Consider the following 23,650-nt stretch of genomic DNA (forward strand, 5'->3'; position numbering starts at 1 on the left):
CCATCGTCTCTCATGGTTCGTCTACCCCTCTGATTTCCCCCACTTCATTCTTTTTTTTTTTGAAAGTTCTTTTTTTTTTTTTTTAAAGCAGAGGACTTAGAACATTTTTTTTTTTTAAAGATTTTATTTATTTATTTATTTGAGAGAGAGAGAGAGAGAAACAGCATGAGAAGGGAGAGGGTCAGAGGGAGAAGCAGGCTCCCCGCCGAGCCGGGAGCCCGATGCGGGACTCGATCCCAGGACTCCGGGACCATGACCTGAGCCGAAGGCAGTCGCTTAACCAACTGAGCCACCCAGGCGCCCTTGAAAGTTCTTATATGTCCCTATTCTTCACGTGCAGTCCTTAAGAAAAATCTCATTGAGAAAATCTTCCTGCCGGGGATAATGACCAGGCGAGGGGACATGGGATTTGTGTTTGTGTTCTGTGTTTGTGTCTGGATGTGGTTACATGGGTGTGTTCAGATTGTGAAAGTTTCTTGAACTGTTCACTTGTTTTTGTAATTACCTGTTTGTGTGTATTTCAGTAAAAAGTCTTTAAAAGTTCTCATTCCAGGGGTGCCTGGGTGGCTCAGTCGTTAAGCATCTGCCCTCGGCTCAGGTCATGATCCCAGGGTCCTGGGATTGAGCCCCGCATCAGGCTCCCTGCTCAGCGGGAAGCCTGCTTCTCCCTCTCCCACTCCCCCTGCTTGTGCTCTCTCTCTCACTGTATCTCTCTCTGTCAAATAAATAAATAAAATCTTTAAAAAAAATAAATCAGTTGGTCCTCTACCAAATGATTTTCCATCCCATTTGCCATCTTCATTTCCTGTCTGACAGTGGAGATTTTTCTAGCTGTAAGGTGACTCCATTCTCACCAGGCTTCTCATTGTGGTTTGGCTCCTTGCATAGATTATGCTGACAGGAATTCACTGTTTTTGCTTTGTGACTCATTCAGCAAATATGAGCATTTTCTGTATGCCAAACTCTGCCCTAGGTTCTAGAGGCAAACAGGACAGAGTTTAGAGTCTAGGAGCATTCTGACTTTGTCTCATTTGTAAAGGGAGCCTCATTCATTCAGGATTTGCATTCAGCTGCAAGCAACAGAATCTTGAAAAATTGTACTTTAAACCAGATTTAGGGGCACCTGGGTGGCTCAGTTGGTTAAGCATCCCCACTCTTGATTTCAGCTCAGGTCATGATCTCAGGGTCATGAGATCGAGCTCTGCGTCAGGCTGCATGGGGTGTGGAGCCTGCTTAAGATTCTCTCCCTCCGTCCCTCCCCCGCTCTAAAGCTCATGTTCTAAAATTAATTATTTAATGAAAATAAACCATAATTTAAATTTTTTTTCAAATGAGCAGGGAGGCAGTCCAACGCTGGTACGTCAGTTCTATGAAGCCGTACAGGAATCCAGTTTCCCTCTTTCTGCTCCACTACCCTTAAACATATCCTTTTTTACCCCAAGATGGTCCTATAGCATCACATGGTCACCCAGGCAGGAAGAAGGGAGGGGAGAGGAGTCTGGTGTATTTATGTTAAGAGCTTTCCAGAAGTACCCCCTCAGCTAGTGACTTCCTTTTCTATATCACTGGCCAGACCTATATTCAGTGGACCCCAGTAACTGTGTAGGAATCTGGGAACTGTAGTTTAATTTGTATACCACTGTTGTGAATGAACTCAAGGCTCTGCTAGAGGAGGGGGGAGATAGGATTTGGGGTAGGTGGCTCATGGTATTTGCGACGTGTGGTTTTTATGCATATGCTCAAGAGACAGGAGAGTGCATGATGAGTGTGTTGTCCTTCGGAATGCTGACGGAATCAAGGTCCTAAACATGAAGGGTACAGGCTTGGGCTCACGGTCGGCTCAAATCACAGATAACTATCAATGTTGTAAGGTTTCATGAGACAGAGCCTGCTCACACGGGGGAAAAGAATTTTCCAATGAAGAAAGATCAGTTCAGTCCTTCCATCGTTAGTCTCATTTCCCAGGCCCTCTTTAAGTTTGCGGCTTTTTCTGGCATTGTGAGTTGGTACTTGACATGCTTTAGTTGCTGTTTTTAATATCTTCTACTTCTCGTTCTGGAAGGTGGATCTTTAGTTCTCACTAGTGTTTTCCCTCTGCTCTCCGGTGTTCTGGTTCAGAGTTCTTGTCCTGGGCTGCCCTGTGATTCTGTTTGTGGACTTCCTGTTGCTTTTTTCCACTTATCCCTTGTGTTGATAGAGTAAGTATATCCGTGCATTTCTAAAAATATTCTTGTACTTACCACATGCTTAACAGTTGGCATAACAGAGTATAGAATTCTAGCATGCAGTCACTATTCGTCAGATTTGAAGAATACTGTTTGATTCTAGCTTTTACAGTTGCTGTGAGGAAGTCTGATGTCTTTTAGGTTCCTGTTCTTTTCTATGTGATCTTTTCTCTTTTTTCTCTGTAAAGACTTAAGGATCTTTTTTCCTTTGGTGTTAATAAATTTTACAGTGGGGGGCGCCTGGGTGGCTCAGTTGGTTAAGCGACTGCCTTCGGCTCAGGTCGTGATCCTGGAGTCCCGGGATCGAGTCCCGCATCGGGCTCCCTGCACGGCGGGGAGTCTGCTTCTCCCTCTGCCCCTCCCCCCTCTCATGTACTCGTTCTCTCTCATTCTCTCTCTCTCAAATAAATAAATAAAAAATCTTTAAAAAAAAAAAAAAAATTTTACAGTGGGGGTTGTGTGTGTTTAAAAATTTGTTGTATTAAGCCCCGGGTGTATCATTTCATTCAGGAAACTTGTCTTCTGGGAAACTTTCTTGAGCTATTTCTTTGGTAATTTGCCCTTGTCTCTGTCTTCTCTTTTTGGGGACTCTTTGTTAATTGTTAGGCCTCCTGGATTGAGCTTCTGCTTTCCTTTTTTTTACTCTCGATGTCCATCTTGTTGTCCTCTCTTACTCAGCCCCACTTGTTGGCCAGTTCCGATCGCTGGTTCTGTCCGTTCCTGCGGCTCTGCGCTGGAGGGCCAGCCCCTCGGACGTGGGCCTCCGTTCTCTGGTCATGACTCTGCCATCTGTTCTGACATCTTGGGTTTGCTATCATCCTTTCATTCCTTGTTCTCGTGGGATTGTGCTTTTCTAAATTCACATTTTAAAGTGTACAGGTGAGTGGTTTTTCATGTATTTGTAAGGTTGTGCATCTATCAACACTAATTCCAGATCATTTCATCACCTCAAAAAAAAAAAAACCCTGTACCTGTTGGCAGTTATATTCCATTCCCCCAACACACCGTGGTAGCCCCTGTTTTACTTTGTTTCTGTGGGTTTGCCTATTCCTGGACATTTTATGTAAACAGAATCATCAAACGTGTGATGCTTTGTGCCTGGCTTCTTTCAGTTGGCAAAATATTCTCAAGGTTCATCCACGTTGTAATGTGTATTCATACTCCATTCTGTCTTAAAATTTTTTATTTTTTAATAACTCTAGTGAGAACACTAGTGAGAACTAAATTTGTCTTTTCAATTATTTTCAGCTATACCATCCAGTGGCATTTAAATGCATTCAGTGTTATGCAACCATCATCACTACCCATTTCTGGAACTTTTTCCTCATCCCAAACATTGTTTAGTCATTAAACAGTAACTGCCAGTTCTCCCTGCTCCTCCAGCCCCAGTAATCTTCGTTCTACTTCATGCCTCTAGGAATTTGTCTGTCTGCCATAGGTACTCCTATGAATGGAATCCTACAGTATTTGTCCTTTTGTGATTGGCTTCTTTCACTTAGCATGAGGTTTTCAAGGTTCATCTGTGTTGCAGCATATACCAAACTTCATTCATTTTAAGGCTGAGCAGTATATTGTGTGGATCCTACTGTGTTTTGTTCATCAGTTGGTCGACATTTGGATTGTTTCCTCTTTTTGGCTACTGTGAATAATGTTGCTTTTTACATTGGTGTACAAGGTCTTGTGTAGACCCAGATTTTCATTTTTCTTGGGTTTGTACCTAGGAGTGCAAGTGCTGGGTCATGTAGTAACTCCCATGTTTAACTTTTTGAAATACTGCCAAACCGTTTTCCATAGTGGCTGCAACACTTTACTTTCCCACCAACAGTACGAGGGTTCCAGTTACTCCACATCATCACCAACACTTATTTTCCATCTTTCGAATTATAGCCATCCTAGTGGGTATGAAGCAGTTATCTCGTTAAGTTTGATTTGCATTTCCCAATAACTAATGTGTTGATTGGCTATTTATATGTCATCTTTGGAGAAATGTCAGTTCATATTCTTTACCCATTTTTAATTGGGTTTTCTGTCTTTTAATTCTTATAAAAGTTCTTTATATTGTTTGGATACTAGATTTTTTTTAAAATATGATTTACAAATACTTTCTCCCATTCTGCGGGTTTTGTTTTTACATTCTTTTTCTTTTCAGGAATGTATGAATGTCTTTTTATTTAAAGATACAGAATTAGGGCGCCTGGGTGGCTCAGTCGGTTAAGCGACTGCCTTCGGCTCAGGTCATGGTCCTGGAGTCCCGGGATCGAGTCCCGCGTCGAGTCCCGCGTCGAGTCCCGCATCGAGTCCCGCATCGGGCTCCCTGCTCGGCGGGGAGTCTGCTTCTCCCTCTGACCCTCCTCCCTCTCATGCTCTCTGTCTCTCATTCTCTCTCTCTCAAATAAATAAATAAAATCTTTAAAAAAAAAATAATAAAGATACAGAATTATCTGTAGGTACGGACGATGACAGCAATAAACCATTAATTGTGTTATCAGCTTAAACCAGTAAGTAATGGCTATAGTGATTTTTCTTCAGTCATTTTCTTGATAATGTCCTTTGAAACACGGAAGTTTTTACTTTTGAAGTCCAGTTTATTCTTTTGGTGATGTGTGCTTTTCACGTAATATCTAAGAAACCATTGTCTAATTCAAAGTCATGAAGATTTACACGTCAAGGTTTCTTCTGAGAGTCTTACAGTTTAGCTTCTACGTTTAGGTCTATGATCCATTTTGTTAACTTGTGTTTGTAGCTTGAAGTGGGAATCCAACCTCACTCTTTTGCGTGTTGACGTCCAGTTGTCGCAGCACCTTTTTTTGAAAAGACTACTTTTTTCCTGTTGAATGGGGCTGGTTCCCTTTTTGAAAAATCCGTTGACTACAGAAGTATGGGTTCATTTCTGGACTCTCAGTCTGCATTGTCAATTCTATTCTGTTCATCTATGTGTGTCCTTATGCTATTACCACACTGGCTTTGCTGCTGTAGCTTTGTCATAAGCTTTGAAATTTGGAAGTGTGAGTCTTCCATTTTCTCTTTGTAAATACTGTTTTGGCTCCTTGGCATCCCTTGAATTTGCATGTGAATCTTCAGGTCAGCTTGACCATTTCTGCAAAAAAGGCTATTGAAATTTTGGTAGTGGTTGCTTTGAATCTGTAGATCAATTGGGGAATATTGCCTTAACTATATTAAGTCCTTTGAGCCATGAACATGGGATGTGTTCTATTTATTTATATCTTCTTTAATGTCTTCAACAGTATTTTGTAGTTTTCAATATTCAATTCTTACACTTTAGATTTATTGTGATTTATTTTCATGCTGTTGTAAATGGAGTGGTTTTCTTCATTTTTGGATTGTTTATTGCTGGAGTATAGACCTACAACTACCTCTCATATATTGATATTATGTCCTGCAACTTGTTGAGCTCATTTTTTTTTAAACCTCTAATGTTTTTTTTTTGATTCTTCGGGCTTTCAATAGTAAGATTATGTGCTTCCTCTTGACTACCTGTTTTCCATCTCCACAGGCCTTGTTGCTTCTCCACCGACGATCAGCACCCCCTGAAGAGCAGCATCTGGTGGCAGCAGCCAAGCTTCTTGTTCTCCTTAACCTGTCCTTTACGTACCTGAAGCTGGAGCGACCTACCACAGCCTTGCGCTATGGAGAACAAGCTCTGATCATCGACCGGAAGAATGCTAAGGCCCTCTTCCGGTGTGGACAGGTGTGTTGGAGGCCAGGGACTTGAGAACGAATGCCCAGGAAAAGATAGTGAAAAAATGCTGTCTTTCCTAACCAAGTGTGTTTTTAAAACCATCCTTTGACAGGCCTGTCTACTCATGACTGAGTATCAGAAGGCCCGAGATTTTCTAGTCCGAGCCCAGCAGGAACAGCCCTTCAATCATGACATCAATAATGAGCTGAAGAAACTGGCCAGGTGAGACCTGTTTGCAGGAGTACAAACCAAAGAAAGAGGCGAGTGCCATGGCTGGGGCTCTGGTGTCTCCACCTGGGTAAAGGACTGTTTGGGAATGTTGCCCAGCATGTGTTGGGAGGCAGCGCCCCCTAGAGCTGACTTTATGAAGTGCTAAACCAACAGCTTCCTCCAGACTACAAGTCTGTTCCCCACTTCCTACCCCCAAAGTAAGCACCTTAAAACAGGTGGGCCAGTGTAATTTTTAAAAAGGGCCTTGTTCTTCAGCTACTCCTCCCTACTTGCCATCAACTGAAAACCAGTGTTCTTAACAGATGGCAGAAGGTTGTCTTACAGATCCTGTTTGGTCTGCAATGCATCTTTCAGGTCTGACTCCTACGCATAGGGTGACTTTCTTGTTACCCAAGTAAAATATGTACCAGTGTTTCAGTAATACAACATTTTGTGATTATAGACGTCATTTTCAAAGTTTTCTACAATGACTATATTGGCATATAAATAGTCTGTAATTCCAACACCTCATAATCTATCCACTGTCTTTTTAGGTGGTTTGTTTTGTTTTGTTTTGTTTTTGTCCTTCTGTATTGCTCCTGTTGACATTAAACATTTACTCTAGATTGCTAGTTAAAGCTTTTGATGTTAAAAAAGTCTGAGGTGTGTGCACCTCTTATACTTAGATCCATTTGTTATATTTCAGGCCTTTTAGGACTGTCCAGCAATTTCCTTTTTTTTTTTTTTTTCTGAAATGACTTGTATTTTAAAACTATCTTATTTTTAAGTAATCTCTATACCCAATGTGGGGCTCAAACTTACAACCCCAGGATCAGAGTTGCATGCTCTACTAACTGAGCCAGCCAGGCATCCCCCTTTTCTGGTTTTTAAAAGTATCCTGTCAGTCCCACCTAGGGTACCAAAAATAATTTTTAAGAGAAGTATCCTGTCAGGATACTTATAAGTTAGATGTAGAAATTTTGGAATCTGACCATTCTTTAGCAAAGAAATCTGAAGATAATTTAGAAGCCACGGAGTATGAGGCCACTTGGCAAGAGGTTCAGCCTGGCAGCCCTTATAAAGTGGCTCCCAGCCTTTAAGGCTGCAGTCTTTTCAGGTTGTGGGCTTTCTGTCCAAGGGCTTCTTGAACAGCCTCTGAGGTAGAGGTTTACTGTTACTGTCCCCTCTGAGGGGAGTTTCCTGGCTCCCCTACCTCCAGCATGGCTTCCATCCCCTCCTAATTCACTTCGGGACCTGCTGAATTTTCAGTATTTCTGGACCTGAGTGCGGTATTCCAGCCACCAGATGTCACCTCCTGCAAAGACAGACTTTAACTAGTGTATGTTTCTGTCTCCAGCTATTACAGGGACTACACAGATAAAGAGAAAGAGATGTGTCACCGAATGTTCGCTCCTTATGATAACGGCTCTACAGTAGGAGAAAATTGAAGGTAATCAAAGGGCTGAAGCATAAAAGGCTTCAGGATTTTGTCCAACATATGGAAGGTTGGCTGTTCTCCTCAGTCCACTATTGAATAGTGGCTGTCTACAATTGAGCATAGATGGGAGGAGTAGAAAGTTCCTTGTGGAGTGCACATACCACGGGCCTTCTCGTGAAGAAGATCAGGGAGAAGATTGCAAAGTGCACCCAGAACTGAGGTTAAATTGATAGGTTTGGGAGGTGTTAAGCTTTAAAATTAAAAACTTCTCCATGTTTTATGTTAACCTCTCCCTCACAGGAGCTTGGAACATGAAGCTGTGAGTATAGTCATTAATGTGGTGGTTTATCAGGGCTTTGAAATGAAGAGGAATGCCTTTCTTAATCTGTTTTTCCTGAAAGCCCCCAACATCACTTTACAATGAACACATTGTTAACGAAGACAAAATCCAGATGTTGAGGGGCAGGGATGGGCCAGGACTCTTAGGTTCTGCTTACTGTTAGTCCAAGAGATTGGAAGGTGTTAGAACCACCGGGGATCAGAACCTAGCCTTCCAGCTGCAGCAGACGCCCTGTGGTCTAGCAGCCATAGGGTTAAGGTTTCCCCGGGAGTTCATGAGCGGACTCTCTAGTCTGGTTTACTATTACTTAAGAAAATTAATGGAAACAAAATCACCTGCCTTCAACACCTGCTTAGCTGGGTAGATAACTCTGCTCTCTTGGGAGAAGTTAAACAAGGAGCAACAAGAAAACAGCTGCCGAATGGGCTCATGGTAATAAATCTCCCCTTTGTTGCTACCTACATCTCTCTACAAAAGAGGTTGGAGAGAAGGCGGCAGTGAAAAGGCCTATTCATCCCAGACATTTTCACAAGTGATCTAAAAACTGCTGTTCTCAGCCCTGTCAAAAACAACCGGTCGGTATCAGAAGTCAACGTTGCCTTTATCATGGACTCTGACCCTGTGACCCTGGCCTTCAGGTCTTTCGGGGACATTGGAGTATTTGTAGGTCTTCTGAACGGAGACGTGAGCCAGAGGACTTCTCCTGTTTGGCAGCTGTTGATGTGCGGCAGGAAGGGAGGTTTGCTGGCTTCTTACCAGACATTTTGGACTGTCATCTGGCATGTCCTGCCATTTAGCGAAGACCCAGTTCTTCCACGGTCCATCCTGGAAACAGATCTGGGAAAATCCAGCAGGGCAGCTGCTTCTTGTCGTCTCTACTCTCCCCTCCTCCTGCCCTTTCTCTGTCTCCAGGGCATTTTGGACCTGATGAGTTTTTAGATGGTTTCCCAGATATTCCTATGTCTTGGGTGTTTTGTCAAATTACCAATGACTGTGTTTCGGTCTAAAATAGCCATTATTATTCTACTCCCACTGCTGTTGAGATTGTAACATATTTTGGCTTCTGGGTCTTTGGTGTTCTCTCTGCTACGCTCTTTTTCTGTTGTACTTGTGACTAGTCAGTTACTTAAAATGTCCAAGTTTTCAGATTCTTTTTTGACAACCTAGTTTTGACAAAATTTGTTATTTTCCAAGATGTTAAATCCTAGTGATCTGTCTTCATCTTGTTTTCCAAGATGTTGAGCCTTCTGGTAGAATGAGTGTTCTCTCAATTATGTTCTCGAAGCTCCTGGTCATAACAGACTACATTTTGTGAGATCAGAGACCACGTCTTTTTTTTGTCTTTGTATTTTCTAGCATCTGAAACCATGCCCAGCACATGACGGGCACTCAGTAAATGTTGGTTGGATCAAGCGTAAAATAGCTGAAATGCTAGACCAGCCTCTTTGAAACCATATCCTCCAGGCTGGCTCTCATATTGGCTGTCAGGACACTCGTCCTTGCCAGTGACAGAAACCTGTCTTCAGCTAGCATCAGCTAAAAAAGAGATTTGCTGAAGGGATTTGGGGAGCTCGCAGAATCAATTCTTGAACAGCCAGGCCTTGGGCAGGTGGAGACCTGCAGCTCTGAAGGCCTCGAGGACCTCGTCCCATCTCTGCTGCATGCTCTCCCACCGTAAAGCGTGCCCAGGGGTCCCTTCCACAGCCTTTCTATTTGAGAGCGAACTCTTCCCTACCCCATACCTCCCTCTTCTTCCTGTACCAGCCAGGGCTCCAGTTTGAAAAATCTCAAAGCAGGACTTTGGCCTGTTTGGGTGTATAGAGACCCATGAGTGGCACCCCTTCCTAGCACCACAGAGCAGGGACGTGGGGAGCAATGACGAGTAAGAAGGCTGCTTGTCCCAGAGAGCAAGGGGAGGAAGAGGGGAAAACTCTGCTGAGCCCAGCCTCAAAGAAGGGCAGCACTGGGCACAGGTGTGAGCGGTGGGGAGAAGACCAGGAATTCAGAGCTGAAGTCCGTTGTGGATCACCCAGCATTTCAGTCCTCTTTGGAGTGTGGGCTGTGCTCTGTAGGTTTCAGAGGAGGGGAAAGATGTGATCTTTCCAGCTCATGCTAAGCAGGTTCTGAAGGGGGGCAGGGGAAGGGCACATTGGAAGGGCAGGTGGCAGGTATTGGAGAGGTAATGACAGCCTGGAGTTAAACACACGAGCAGAAATGGAAAGGAGGCAGGAGCATGAAGCCTCCCATCTGGAAAGGCTGGGAGGGAGCTTTCTGTCAGTAGGATTCTAGTACTAAGTGGGAATTTGGCTGGAGGAGGAGGAGGACCATAATGCCAAAGGCTCTACAGGATAACCTGTGGGCAGTGGAAGAAGGGACTAAAGCTGTTCTGGAGAAGAGAAGCTTTAAGGGGGCAGTGGGGGGACAGAATTGGAAGTTCAGAGGTGATCCTGGTACACACCAGGAGTGATGGGGAAAGCTTCCTGGAGAAGGCAGAACTTGAGCGAGTTTACAAGGTTAACTCTCAGGTTTGGATAGACCGAGGAGACTCCCCGACCCGGCCATCTTACCTAGGCATGGTTTTAATGTACTTGGCTTTCGGTTTGTCTTATTTTTTTTCCAGATTGTTTTGGTAGCATTACTTACTGTTTATTCATTTTTTTCATAGTTTAATTTTGATCAAACTATTTATTAAACATATTCAATGTGTCAGGTACTCTTACGTGTTTTACGTGGATAAATTCAATATTTCTAGAACATAGGTGTCCTCTCCGTTTTATAAACGATGAGTTTGATGTGAAGAAGCTAACCTGCCACAGTTACGTAGCTAGTAAGTGAAAGAGCCAGAGTCAAATCTGGAGCCACACATTGGAAAAAAAAAATACTAAAGCATTTACCAAAGGAAACCGATTTTAACTTCTGTTTCTCCTGGGGATTGTTCCACGTAACTAGATATTCCGTATTCTACGTAGCTAAATGTTATGTTTATACTGCGATTTCTTGATTTTTTTTTTTTTTTTTTTGGTCAGTTTTGGACTTTTATCGGTTGACTTCTTGTGATATGATACAATACCATTTCTTTCCTCCTTTATAGTTAGGTCACTGTTCTCAGCCCCTGTTAGGTTATTGTAATGAAAATATTACAGTGATGTTTCTGATTTCATAAGCTAAAGACAGTATTTTCTGTGCTCCACTTTATGATGAGACTGTTACTAACTGAAAAGCCAATGCTGTGTTGTTGTTGTTTTTTTAAGATTTTATTTATTTATTTGACAGAGAGAGACACAGCGAGAGAGGGAACACAAGCAAGGGGAGTGGGAGAGGGAGAAGCAGGCTTCCCGCCGAGCAGGGAGCCCAATGCGGGGCTCGATCCCAGGACCCCAAGATCATGACCTGAGCCAAAGGCAGGACGTTTAACGAATGAGCCACCGAGGCGCCCCTTTTAAGAGCTTTCGTTGTTCCTACAATTTCAAACTGCGTTTGTTTTTGTTTCTTGAACTGTTTGCTTTTATCCTTACCTCTTCAAAAACTGTGTGGTACCATTTAGTCAATGACTCTCCTTTCTTCTCAGGGTTCTTCCTCTTAGAAGTGTCCTGTTTTATATAACAGTCTCTACAGAGTGTCCCATAGGCTGATGCATAGCTGCCATTCTGGGATTTTGTTTTTCTCCTGGGTTGAATCCACTGTCTACTGGATCTCTTTTCTTGGTTTACTTCCTTCTTCTGATATTCTCAAGTAACATCCAAAAACTGGATATAGAAGAGATAAATTTTTCACCTCCTTATATGTCCAACTCACACTTGATTACAGACACATAGCTGGGTATAGATTTTAGAATGAAAAGAACCCCCTCCCCACTTACAGCCTATCCCCCAGTTGAAAGCTCCCTTCCTCATTAGAAACTCTCCCCCTTTTAGGACTTGCCCCCCAGTTAGTTCTGTCCCCCTGCCCAGACCCCATTTAAAAGATCTCTGCTCTCAAACTGTGCCTCCCTCCACACCTAGCCCTCACAGCTCTCCCCTCAGACCTCACCCCACCCCCAAATGGCTCTCCTGTCTGTACTCCTCTCCCTTCTCAGAGCTCCTCCTCAGCAACTCCAGATGTTGGTAAAAGTATATCTCTTTATTTTTACCTTCTCTAAAATTTCACAGTAGTGTGTCCAGGTACCCCCAGAAGCTCAAGTCCTTTATATAGGCACCTTAATTCTAGAGGTTCAGGTTCTTGAGAGCTAAGCAATTCCAGATTTCTTTAATGAAATTTTCCTCCCTTCCCCCCCCCCTTCTCTTGTTCTAGGACTCCTGTTCGTTGGATGTTGGACCTTCTGCAGGGATTCTCTATGTCCTTTATGTCTCTTTTAAGTTTTCTCTCCTCCTCCCTCACCCTCCAGGGAAACATACCACATCTTCCATCTCTTTCTTGTTGGCTTTTTTCATTTCAGCAATCAAATATTTGAAACCACAAGATCTTTTCCAATTTCCCTTTTTCATAGTATCCCACGTTCCCCCTACACACACACTTTTGTATTATGAAAAATCTCAAACTTCAACAAGTAGAATAATGATTCTCCCATGTATTCAGCCATTAGGTTTAACAGTTATCAGCATAAAGCCAATGTTTCCATCTCTGACCCCACACATTTCCTCCCCACCCCTAGCACTGTCAGGTTAATTTGAAGTGGATCCCAGTAATGCTATCATTTCATCCACAGGATTTCCCATTTCCCTATGTATCTCTAGAAGCTAAGGACCATTCTTGTACATTGTCTCTTGTTCTCTGAAATGTTTATTTTTCTGTCTATTTGCTTTAACCTTTCTCTTTCCCATGTTGCAGACTTTCCACAAATAGTTGGTGTTTTCTTGGTTGCCTATTCACATTTAAAAATGTAGCAGTTGAGGGGCACCTGGGTGGCTCAGTCATTAAGCGTCTGCCTTCTGCTCAGGTCATGATCCCAGGGTTCTGGGATCAAGCCCCGCGTCAGGCTCCCTGCTCCATGGGAAGCCTGCTTCTCCCTCTCCCACTCCCCCTGCTTGTGTTCCCTCTCTTGCTGTGTCTCTCTTTGCCAAATAAATAAATAAAATCTTTTTTAAAAAATGTAGCAGTTGAAAAATTGGTCAGGAGTTCTTATACACGGGCAGGGTATCCACTCCTTCTTAAGGCTGAGCAGGTGGGAGCCAATCAAAATGTTTCAGGATCCTCTGCACTGGGTACCAACTCTTATAGTGGCTTCCCCAGTTTTTCCCCAGGTGGATTTTTCCCCCCTGAAATAGTGGATACAAGTGCTATGTCATCTTAATCTGTATATCCCCAATTTCTAGTGAGGTTGAGCAGCTTTTTGTGTGTTTATTGGCCATCTATATTCTTTATGCGAACTGCCTGTTGACCTCCTTTGCCTCCTCTTCTCTTGAGTCTTTTTAAGTATTGAATTGTAAGAACCCTTTTTCATGTGAAGGATGTTAATTAAATGTTTTGTAAGTTCAAATCTCTTCTTCCAGCTGTTTTGAGTATGTATATAGTTACACAGGTCACTGTTTCTGTATGGTTTTTGGAATTCCTATTATGCTTATGTTTGACCTGTGGGAGTAAGCCAAGGTCTGCAGTGAGTGAACAGGAGTGCTCGGGGTGAAGGGTTTTCAACAGTTCTTCCTAGAGTCTGAGCATTATTCCAGGTCTGCAACGCTTCATACTATTCACAAGCCCATTAATCTTCGCAACATTTCTGAGGGAGAAATTATTGTTTCCACTTTGCAGATTTGGGAAGGAATGAAGCTCAGAGAATTAGACCCTTCCTGTGGAGGTCTTTATGCTTATGTATGAACAACTGTGACCATTTTCATTGGATTTGAAATTTAAACCCCAGATGAAATCTAAAGCTTTAAGTATATTCAGCAGCTTTTTTCAGTTGGAGTGTTACCACTGGGTGCCCCTGGATTTTTCTCCCTCTTTTAGGTATTTAGGAGTTTCTCCCTTTTTCTCAGCTTTCCATACTTAAGCTGAAGCCTTTGAGCTGTAGAATTAAGAGGACTGAGCCATGTTGCATGAGCAGCCTCAGGAAAAGAGTATTTTTTTTTTTTAAGATTTTATTTATGTGAGAGAGAGAGAGAGAAACAGCATGAGAGGGGGGAGGGTCAGAGGGAGAAGCAGACTCCCCGCTGAGCAGGGAGCCCGATGCGGGGCTCGATCCCAGGACCCCGGGATCAGGACCCGAGCCAAAGGCAGACGCTTAACAACTGAGCCACCCAGGCGCCCAGGAAAAGAGTATCTTAACAGATTTTTTTTTAAATGTTGTCTCAGGGAACCTGGGTGGCTCAGTCAGTTAAGCGACCAACTCTTGATTTCAGCTCAGGTCATGATCTCCATGGGTCGAGAGATCAAGCCCCACGTCGGGCTCTGCACCCAGCATGGAGTCTGCTTGTCCCTCTCCCTCTGCTCCTTCCCCCCCTCCCATGCACATGTTCTCTCTCTCAAATAAATTAAAAAGAAATAAATAAAAATAAGAAATGTTTTCTGGGAAGCCAGAGAAGTTCCTCGGAGGCTCAGGTGGGAATAAAGGCCACGCTGCAGAGAGTACATTCTTAGTAGCTGAAATTCTGAGATTTAATCCTGGTTCAGAGAGTCGGCCGGAAGTGAGCACTAAAGCAGCAGGCCCCACAGAACTTGATGCCAACGCTGAAGCTAGAGGTGTCCTCTGGGGTCAGGGGTTCCCTTGTTCCAAAATAGCCTTCCTGTGTCCGGGCTGGACTGGTCATTTGCCAGGAAAACCCTGGGAGGCAATCATTGTTTCCCCACAGCATGTGACTGGATCTAGATGGGGAATTTATTTGAATCCCCCCTCTTCCCAAAGAGATTAAGAAGAAATTCTCAAATCTACTCTTAAGTCTATAAAGACATTTCATGTCTCCAGTAAGACTCGTCTGAGTCCTAAACAAATAATAACGTATTTAAAGGTATTTTTGTAATTTTATATATTATTAATTTGTCAGATTTTCTTTCTCTGAATCTTCACTTTTTTTTTTCTCTTCAAAATGTAGTTGTATTTTCTCAAGGGTAACTGGGCCGGGCAGGCATTCTCTTGTTGTCAGATGAGGACCATGTCGTTTTTCAGGCAAACTGTTAGACACGGTCCCTTGATCTTTTGAAGATCTGTGAAATGCCTTTTCTCCCAGCTCAGGAGGGATCCTTGAAGTCCTCCCTTTGTTGTGTGACTATAAATAGCTCCACTGAGGTTGGCACCTTTTCATTGTGCCCCTTCCTGGGAAAACATTTCCCCTGGCAGGGTTTTTGGCCCCTTCACCTCTCTTCACATCCTCTCTTGGCAGCTGTAATGGGCCCCAGACCTGCTTCCTACTAAGGTTTCCTTCAGTGGATTCTGTGTTTGTTGTGGTAAGGAATCAGTGAGGGCGACTTAATTAAATTTCAGGAGATAACTAGGTTCCTTTTTCTAATTTTCAAAATCTGCAATTATGGAAGTGCCCTTTACCACTCATCACGGGCTTGAGAAACGGGAAATGTGGCTCCTCTATCTTCACTCCGTTACTGTGACCCTGGCCAAGTCCATTAATCCCTCTGGGCTTCCGTTGCATCATTAAATACAAACCTGGTTTTGAAATGAAGGTGGCAGTTGGGTGGCACTTTTTACCTCTTTGACCATATACCCTGCTGCCTTCACCATGGCGCTGTGGCAGCCGAGGGCCATGAGCTCTGACAGTGGTCACTGGAGGACGTGCAGCAGGGCTGTGTGGTGGGTCCTGGCCACCCCCACTGGGGGGAGGGCCCGGCAGTGCTCTCTGGCTCAGTTTAAGCCTAGAAAGCCTGGGCTTGGGGGACCACTCAGAGAGCTTGCCAGCATTCCCCAGCAGGTAGGGAAGACCACTGCATAGCCCCCGATGCATGCCAGCAGTGAGAAGTGGAGGGATGTAGCCGAGGGGAGGGCCAGGTTGCTGAGCCGGACGACCGCCAGGCGGAGGCCAACCCTGGACAGCATAGTAAGGGTCCGTGTGGAGCCAGAGAACCAGGGCCAGGGTGGGGAGCGGCAGATGAAGGCGGGCCCAGCAGTGAGGGTCCACTTTGAACAGTTGCGTGGCAGGAGCAGGAGAGACGCATTGGAGGAGGACCTTACAGGCCAGAACATCACATCAGAGTATGAATGGGCTAGGGCTCCTTCTCACATTCTTCTCCTTCAGTTGAATCACTCGAGATACCCAGACTAGGTTCTTCCAATTGGCTGAGTAATGTGTTTTAAGAAAGAACCAGTTAAGAGAACAGCTTCAGAGAGGGGCTATGAATTTTCACCTTTATGGACAGTGTTTGTGCATTTTCTGGGATTTTGAAGAGGGATCTGCAGCTCTCGTCAGTTTTTTCAAAGACCCACTGTTGCTGACGTTCCTCATAGATGCCGCTCAAGGCTGACGGTCGGTCGTTCACTCTGATTCCCTGTCATGGCCCTAGAGGGAAGTGCTCTGGACGGCGCTGGGAGACAGGGCGGGGCTGGCACCAGACTCCATGGGAACCCTGCTCACCCTGCCCGGCTGGCCCCAGGGCTTTGTACTCGGGTCTCCAGCATCAACATCCTGGGCTCTGCAGCCTCCGGCTCAGGCTTCCAGGATTACATCACTTCTTGGGCTTCTCTGTTACACTTTCACACTCTTCTTTGATTACTGCTCGCTATTATGTGCAATTATTGTAGACACCGATCATATCCTTGCTGGAGTTTCGATTTCACATTGGCTGCCTTTTCTCCAGGCCTGGGTATGTTCTCCTCGGAAGCCACTTGTTTAGTATTCATATATTCAGCGGGAGTCTGCCTGTTGGAACTTGCTCTGTGTTCCCTGCCTAAGTCTGGCTGCTTTTGTCTTTGTAGGTCTCCAGGCTTATCTTTCCGTGAGCCGTGGAGACATGATGACCTTTTTCTCTGACTGCACCTCAGCGTGCTACGAGAATTGGATTTGCAAAATGTGAACTTTTCCATTTTGATACCTTTTCTTTTATGCTAAAGTGTTACTTCTTATTGGTTCCAATTTGAAAATTCAACTAACTGAACCTCCTAAAATGATCCTTTGGTTATCTGATCCTTTGGTTATCTCTATCGTCAGCGTTCCTGGGAACATCTTTGCACTGAGTGAATACTGATCACAAGATTTATGTGTCAAGTCATTTCATGGAACACAGACTAGATTGAAACATTTTTTTTCTTTTTTCAGTTGATTATTATTAAGCTTTTCCTTGAGATTTTCAAACCTAAAGGTAGAAAAGGCCAGCATGCCGATCTGCCCGTGTACGCATTACCTGTCTGACAATTATCAGCATTCTGCACTTCAGTGCTTTCTACCCACCCCACCCCCACAACTTTTTGTCAGTATTTAAATTATAAAATGCTATATGCTTACAGTTTAAAAAAAAGAGGGGGTGAAGTATAAAGCTCCCAGTCCCCAAGCCCACTCTCCAGAGGTAACCACTGTTGAGGTTTTATGTGCATCCTTCCTGCAGGGTTTATTGTGAATATTTGAGAATGTGGGTATATATGCAATCTTCCCCACAAATAGAATCCTGTATTTTGTACCATACTGTGTTCAAATACATTTTGGGGGCGCCTGACTGGCTCAGTCAGAAGAGCATGTGACTCTTGACCTTGGGGTCCGTGAGTTCAAGCTGCACATTGGACATAGAGATTGCTTAAAGTACATAAATAAAATTTAAATACATTTTGGGTGATCTCTAAGTTAACACTCAAAGAACTACCACCTCATTTTTAAAAAACGATGAGTTAGGGGCGCTTGGGTGGCTCAGTCAGTTAAGCGTCTGCCTTCAGCTCAGGTCATGGTCTCAGGGTCCTGGGATCAAGTCCTGCACCAGGCTCCTTGCTCAGTGGGGAGCCTGCTTCTCCCTCTCCCTCAGCCCCTCCCCCTGCTTGTGCGCATGTGCTCTCTCTCTCTCTCTCTGACAAATAAAATCTTAAAACGAGTAGCATTCCATCTTAGGAGGGTATTACAGTATTCTTTTTCCCATGAAAAAGAGCACAAGTAGTGGGGAAGGGGCAGAGGCAGAAGGAGAAGCAGACTCCCAGCTGAGCAGGGAGGGGAGCCTGATGTGGGGCTCGATCCCAGGACCCCAGGATCATGACCTAGGCCAAAGCAGATGCTTAACCCACTGAGCCACCCAGGTGCCCGGTTTTACAATATTCTTAACAGTAGCAGGAGGCCTTGTAGTTACTGTCCCCACACCTGAGCTTTCTGTGACACTTAACTAAATGTATCCTTGGGTTGTGATCTGTATTTCTTCAACTGAACTAGGTATTGCTAAATTGATCTCTTCAGTGGCTGTAGCAATTATGTCCCCTCTGGTAGCATCTGAGAGATTCTGTCCCATAGCTTTGCTGTCATTTCTGTTGTTAGTTTAATCTTTGCCAGTTTGGTGCATCTGAGAGGGGATCTCATTAGAATTAGCATGTCCTTGGTCAAGCAACTTTACAGTCAGGTGTCCTTTCTATAAATATTGCCTGTTTCTGTGTAACCAAACACGTTTGTGAATTTTTTAGTTTTTTGATAGTTCTGTCACATTAGTTGGTCAGTTGCTTTCTTGATGTTCTAGGTATATGATCATCATATCCAAATATTTCTACCAGTTGCATTTCTTATTTTACTCAGAGCCCATCAAAACATGTGGGCTAGTGCTTCCAGAGTGTTGAATAGTGAAGACAGCCCTGAGCACCCGCATCTTTCCTGGCTGTGATGGGACTGCCACTCTCCGCTCGTAGGCATGATGCGAACTTCGGGCTGAGATAGTCGTCTTTTCATCATGTTAAGGAAAGGTTTTTATTAAAAGCTTTTATCAGGAGTGATTGGTAGCAGACCCCTTCCTGTCACAAAGATAAGCTTTTTTTTTTTTTACCCTTTGACCTGCTGTTAATGTTTTTATAATACTGAATCTTTGATGTGGCTGGGATAGAAATATTGTGCATTTTTAATTGGTTGCTTTGGGAGAGCAGAAGAGGTACACAAAAGAACAGTTCCTTCCCTAAGAAAGCGCATCTCTAGGACATTGTTTAATGAAAGACCTTGAAACTTAGTAGAAGAGTTTGAAGTAAAAGGAGACCAAATTTGCTCCTCCTCCCAGGTTAATAGGCAGCTTGATGCCTGAGAGGGTGGAGTGTGGGGGACTTTTGGACTTGGGAAGGAAGCAAAAGGAGAGCCCGAAAGCCCCATTGAAGGGGGTGCGGACAAGCCTAAGCATAACCTTGTGGATGGGGGGGGGCTCCCCAGCCGGATGTGCTAAGGCGGCCAGCTTTACCCAGGCTCCAGGCGCTGATGCTCCCATTTCTGTGGACTAGAGTGCAGAAGTGCCGTTACCTGTGGGAGGGGCCCCGTCGTGCCTTTCTGATGTTTGAATTTGTGTAGGGAAGTTTCTCCTCATTTGCTTATTGTCTATTTACATTTCTCCATAACTAGTAAGAAATGTCTGTGTCCTTCTAGTATTTAAAAAAAAAAAAAGATTATTTATTTGAGAGAGAGAGCAGGAGAGGGAGAAACAGGCTCCCCACTGAGCAGGGAGCCCCATGCGGGGCTCGACCCCAGGACCCTGGAATCATGACCTGATCCGAAGGCAGACGCTTAACCAACTGAGCCACCCAGGCGCCCTTAGATCTTTTTTTTTTTTTTTTAAGATTTTATTTATTTATTTGACAGAGAGCGAGAGAGGGAACACAAGCAGGGGGAGTGGGAGAGGGAGAAGCAGGCTTCCCGCTGAGCAGGGAGCCCCATGCGGGGCTCGATCCCAGGACCCTGGGATCATGACCTGAGCCGAAGGCAGACGCTTAATAGCTGAGCCACCCAGGCGCCCCTAGATCTTTACTTTTTATTCAAATGCCTGAATAGTTGTACCAGAGCACCTAGCTGCCTTGGTCAGTAGAGCGTGCCACTCTTGATCTCAGGGTTGTGGGTTCGAGCCCCATTGGGGTGCAGAGATGATTATTTTTTCAAGATTTTATTTTTAAATAATTATACCAAAATTTCTGTTTATGGACTTAAAATACCATATATGATACCTGAAGCAAAGGGTTCACATCTATACAGGGTAAATTAACTCCTTCACTTTAACAATAGAATGGACTCTTGTTTGTGTGACAAACAGGTAGCATTAGTGGTGGAATGACTTAATCATGCTCCGTGATGCTCCGGTGAGTCTCCCTCTCCCCTTACTGACTCTGGGGCTTGAGCTCGGTCTTGATTCACCGGTATGTTCTGGGCCTGAACATTGCAAATCCTGCTGGGCCTCAAGCTGGACAGCAGTTGCCAGTGATCAGAAGCAATGTCAAATTGGTTTTGGCACCAGGGCTGGCCATTTCTCGGGGTGATTGCATCAGAGATCCTGCCAATAATCAGGAGATTACTGCCAGCATGTTGTTTCTCCAGGACTTTGCTTGGGGTTGGACAGGCAAGTGCTTTTGATGATTCCGCCGTCATGCATCCTGTGTGGTCATACCCCCATCCTCTCCTTGTCCGGTCGCCCAGCAGAGTACAGCAAATGCTTCCCACGTCAGTGGCTGTGGGCAGGGGGTCTCACTCTAGTCAGGCAGGTGAGTGGACTGTTGACTGGAGCCCACACGCGGCCCGTCCAGTGCGATGGCCTTAGAATGGTTGCACTGCCAAGCTTGGGTTCGTGGAGGAATAAATGGGACGTGAGGTGCTGCCCAACGGAGAGTGAAGATGCCAGTCTCCAGAGGCCTGGACCAGGAACCTGGCACCACCTCGCAGCGGCCACCTCGGGGTGCTGGGCAGAGTAGCCCGAGAGCCCAGCGTAGAGGGGACTGCTCTCCTCACTGCTCTTCTTATGCCCCTGCAGTCTCTTCCCCGCGAAGCAGCCAGACTCACCTTTCTTTTCTCAAAAAGTTGTTTCTCTGCTCAGAACCCCCAGTGGTGCACCTGAAAGTCCTGCCCGAGGGCTCCGTGGCCCCAGTGACTTGGCGCCTGGTGCCAGTCCAGTGTCGCGGTCTTTCTTCCCCTCGCTCACTCCATCCCAGCCATGCTGGCTTGCTGACGTTTCTCCGTCGCTCCAGCCGTGTCTCGGAGTCCCGGCCTTTGCATCCGTGTTCCTGTAGCCTGGAAAGCCCTTCTCCTGGCTGTTCACAGAGCTCCGTCTGCGTAAATGTCCCCTCAGAGAGGTCTTCGCGTTACTTCATGTCGAAGAGCACCGTGCATCATTCTGCATCCCCGTAGCCTGCTTATTTTTTTTTATAGCACTTAGATGTGTGTGTTTATTCATCTCTTTATCCCACTAAAAACGAGTTCCATAAGAGCGGTGCCTTTGAGATTTGTAAGCTGAATTTTATAGGTGCCATATTTTTCTGGAGTTTGTGACGAAGGCCAGCCAACAAAGGCTTCACGAGCCGAGTGCCGTAGTCCTTACAGGCACGGAAAGCACTCCACGTAGATTTAGGCGAGAAGCCACATCAACTGCTTGAGGAGGGAGCGTTGGCCTTCCCCCTTCCGCCTTGGATTGTAGCCACCGGCTGCTACAGCTGCCCCCCGGGGGTGGGGGGGTGCGCAGGCAAGGTCCCCTCCCCTGAGACCGCCGCTGCGCGTGAAGGAAGAAGTGTCCATGCTCGCACCTCTGTTCCAGCAGCGCTGGGAAAGCCGCCAGCCCACTCGTCCGGCGGCACCTGCGTGAGGCTCGAAGCGCGGGCTCGGGACAGAGGGGCACAGAGCGGAGGCGGTGGCCCCCAGGACTTGCACGGTGGCGCTCTGTCTCTCCGCACCAGTGCGCGTGTCGTCTGTCCGGCAGCGTGACGCCGCTTGTGCCCGGAGCTGCCGGGACAGGTTCCCCCGGGCTCCTGGTTTGGTTGCATCCCGGGCAGCTCGTGCCGCCCCAGTGTGTGCAGCAAGTGCTGGTGGTTGCCGGTTGAAAAGCAGCTGCCGCAAGCATTCGGCTGCTTGGGTGGGGGGGGGGGTTCACATCTTTAAATGGCTAAGGAAGTGTCGCTCCTTGGGGAACAGTCGAGAAATTGCAATGAATAAAGCTCTGCCTGCGTTCAAAAATTAGTCTTTTCTTTTGGGGCCTCATCTGAAAAATGAAGTTGAGCTGGATGATCTTAGGGTCCTTCCTGTTCTGATCTTTGGAGACTGTCCTGTGTTTTTGATCTGAAGTTTCAGAGCCACCACGTTAATCAGCTACCGTCTCCCAGAACCCATCCAGTAGGGGCCGCTGTCCCCCGGTCCTGCCCAGTGCGGTCACCGCAGACCCAGGGCCGGCTTTGGCTCTCGGACGCGTGGCCGTGGCCGCACGTGGCACCTCCAGATTATGATTGCTCTGCGTCGGGCAGCTGAGTCCTGTTGCGTTTCTAACTGCTGTGTTTGATTCCTAGATTCTTCAACTAAACTACAGACGAGAGTGGCCGGGCTGCTGGAGTTCTCCATCACTGGGGCTAGGGGGGCTTTCTAGAAAGAACTCCCCAGCACACACTGTGTTGTAGGGACGCGCTTAGAAGTCGGGGCTGGAATTCCACAGCCCCGGTCATTGCCTCATCTCTGACTGACGCAGCTCAAATGTGTTTTCACAGGTGCTATTTTGTTTCACGTTTTCATACACAGAGTCGGGGAAAGTGTAGCTACTGACAAGTAGAAAAATGCTATTTTTTTAAAAGGCAGTTTCTTGTTTTTCTTAAATGGAATTAGTCCTTGGCTTTTCTCCCAGTCCTAGCCCCCCTTCCGGCTGTTAATGTCCCTGGGTAAATACAAATAGAGATTACTTTGTGTATTTTATAGGGTTTTCTGTTTTAGAGAATTATGTTACATATGTTTTTGTTCTAAATAAATAAAACCTTTCTCTGTCCTTGCAAGATCCAGTATAAATTGTGTGAATTCAACTAAACTTGTGAAGTCAGTAGGTGGGGTGGAGGGACAGCCATTCATGAAGACCGGTTGGATCAGCAAGAGCCAGAGCAATTCTTTCTGATGTACCCAATAAGGAAATGCCTGAGCATTCAGATGGGGCTCCCTCGCCCGCTCCCTTCTGTGGGGAGCTGCTGCTCTGGGATGAATCCCGGAGAAACCTGGGAGCCACCAGTCCTTGGGCACTTGGTTCCCCCCTGGCCTGGCCTTCCTGGCTCCCTGCAGTGCTGAGGCGGGGGTGCCCCCTTCTGGGCTCTGGCCCTGACCCCTGCAGTCTCCCCACAGCTTTGTTTCAGTCCTCTGTAAGTGCACCCAGTCCTACAGCACCCACACTGCCCTTAGGTCCTTTTACCAGTCCTGCATCCTCTCTCTGCAGCCTCCCTGACCCTCATCTTCCGTCCTGACCACCCTTCTTCAAGGGAGTTGTCTACACTGGCTTTCTCCACTCGCCTCCGGTTACTCTCCAGCCCACTGCCTTCCCACCATCTCACCCTGACCTGCTACGCAGTCAAATCCAGTGGGTGGTTCCCTCTTTATCTCGTCCCTCAATTTCCCAGCTGGAAGCTCTTGATTTTCTCCCAACCCTGGGCAGCCCTTTGTTTTCACTCCTCTCATTACCACCATCCCCCCCTTCCAAAAAACAGAGCGTTTCAAATGAGTTCCCACAATCAGCCACTCACAAGTGACCCAACCAGACCACAGGTCTTGCTCAAGGGCTGAGCACGTTCCCTGACCCAAGAGGCACCTGGTCTGTGCTCCCACCTTCTGGCGCCTCCCTTCCTAACAGGATGAGCTGAAAGAGGTGCTGCCTCTGTTCCTGGGGAAGCAGGGTGCTGAGAGGCCCCCTGGGTGACTCCTGCC

General features: G+C 45.8%; 1 protein-coding gene across 1 annotated transcript; it reads left to right on the top strand.

Moving 5' to 3' along the window:
• The first annotated feature begins 5,696 nt into the window (after nucleotides 1–5,696).
• FKBP6 (FKBP prolyl isomerase family member 6 (inactive)) lies at nucleotides 5,697–22,739 on the top strand. The gene is made up of 4 exons (XM_081819123.1): nucleotides 5,697–5,934; nucleotides 6,038–6,147; nucleotides 7,493–7,585; nucleotides 22,264–22,739. The coding sequence occupies exons 1-3, from the start codon at nucleotides 5,701–5,703 to the stop codon at nucleotides 7,581–7,583; spliced, it is 435 nt and encodes a 144-aa protein (XP_081675249.1). The 5' UTR covers nucleotides 5,697–5,700; the 3' UTR covers nucleotides 7,584–7,585; nucleotides 22,264–22,739.
• The last annotated feature ends 911 nt before the right edge of the window (nucleotides 22,740–23,650 follow it).

The sequence above is a fragment of the Leptonychotes weddellii genome, chromosome 5 (genome assembly GCF_054177405.1).
Source record: "Leptonychotes weddellii isolate Sample4059 chromosome 5, ASM5417740v2, whole genome shotgun sequence".
NCBI lineage: Eukaryota > Metazoa > Chordata > Mammalia > Carnivora > Phocidae > Leptonychotes > Leptonychotes weddellii.

Excerpts from the sequence above, each read along its gene's own strand:
- FKBP6 (XM_081819123.1), top strand. The coding sequence starts at position 5,701 with ATGTGCTTCCTCTTGACTACCTGTTTTCCATCTCCACAGGCCTTGTTG. Across the intron at positions 5,935-6,037 it reads CCCTCTTCCGGTGTGGACAG|GCCTGTCTACTCATGACTGA; the intron begins GTGTGTTGGAGG and ends ATCCTTTGACAG. Across the intron at positions 6,148-7,492 it reads GAGCTGAAGAAACTGGCCAG|CTATTACAGGGACTACACAG; the intron begins GTGAGACCTGTT and ends TTCTGTCTCCAG.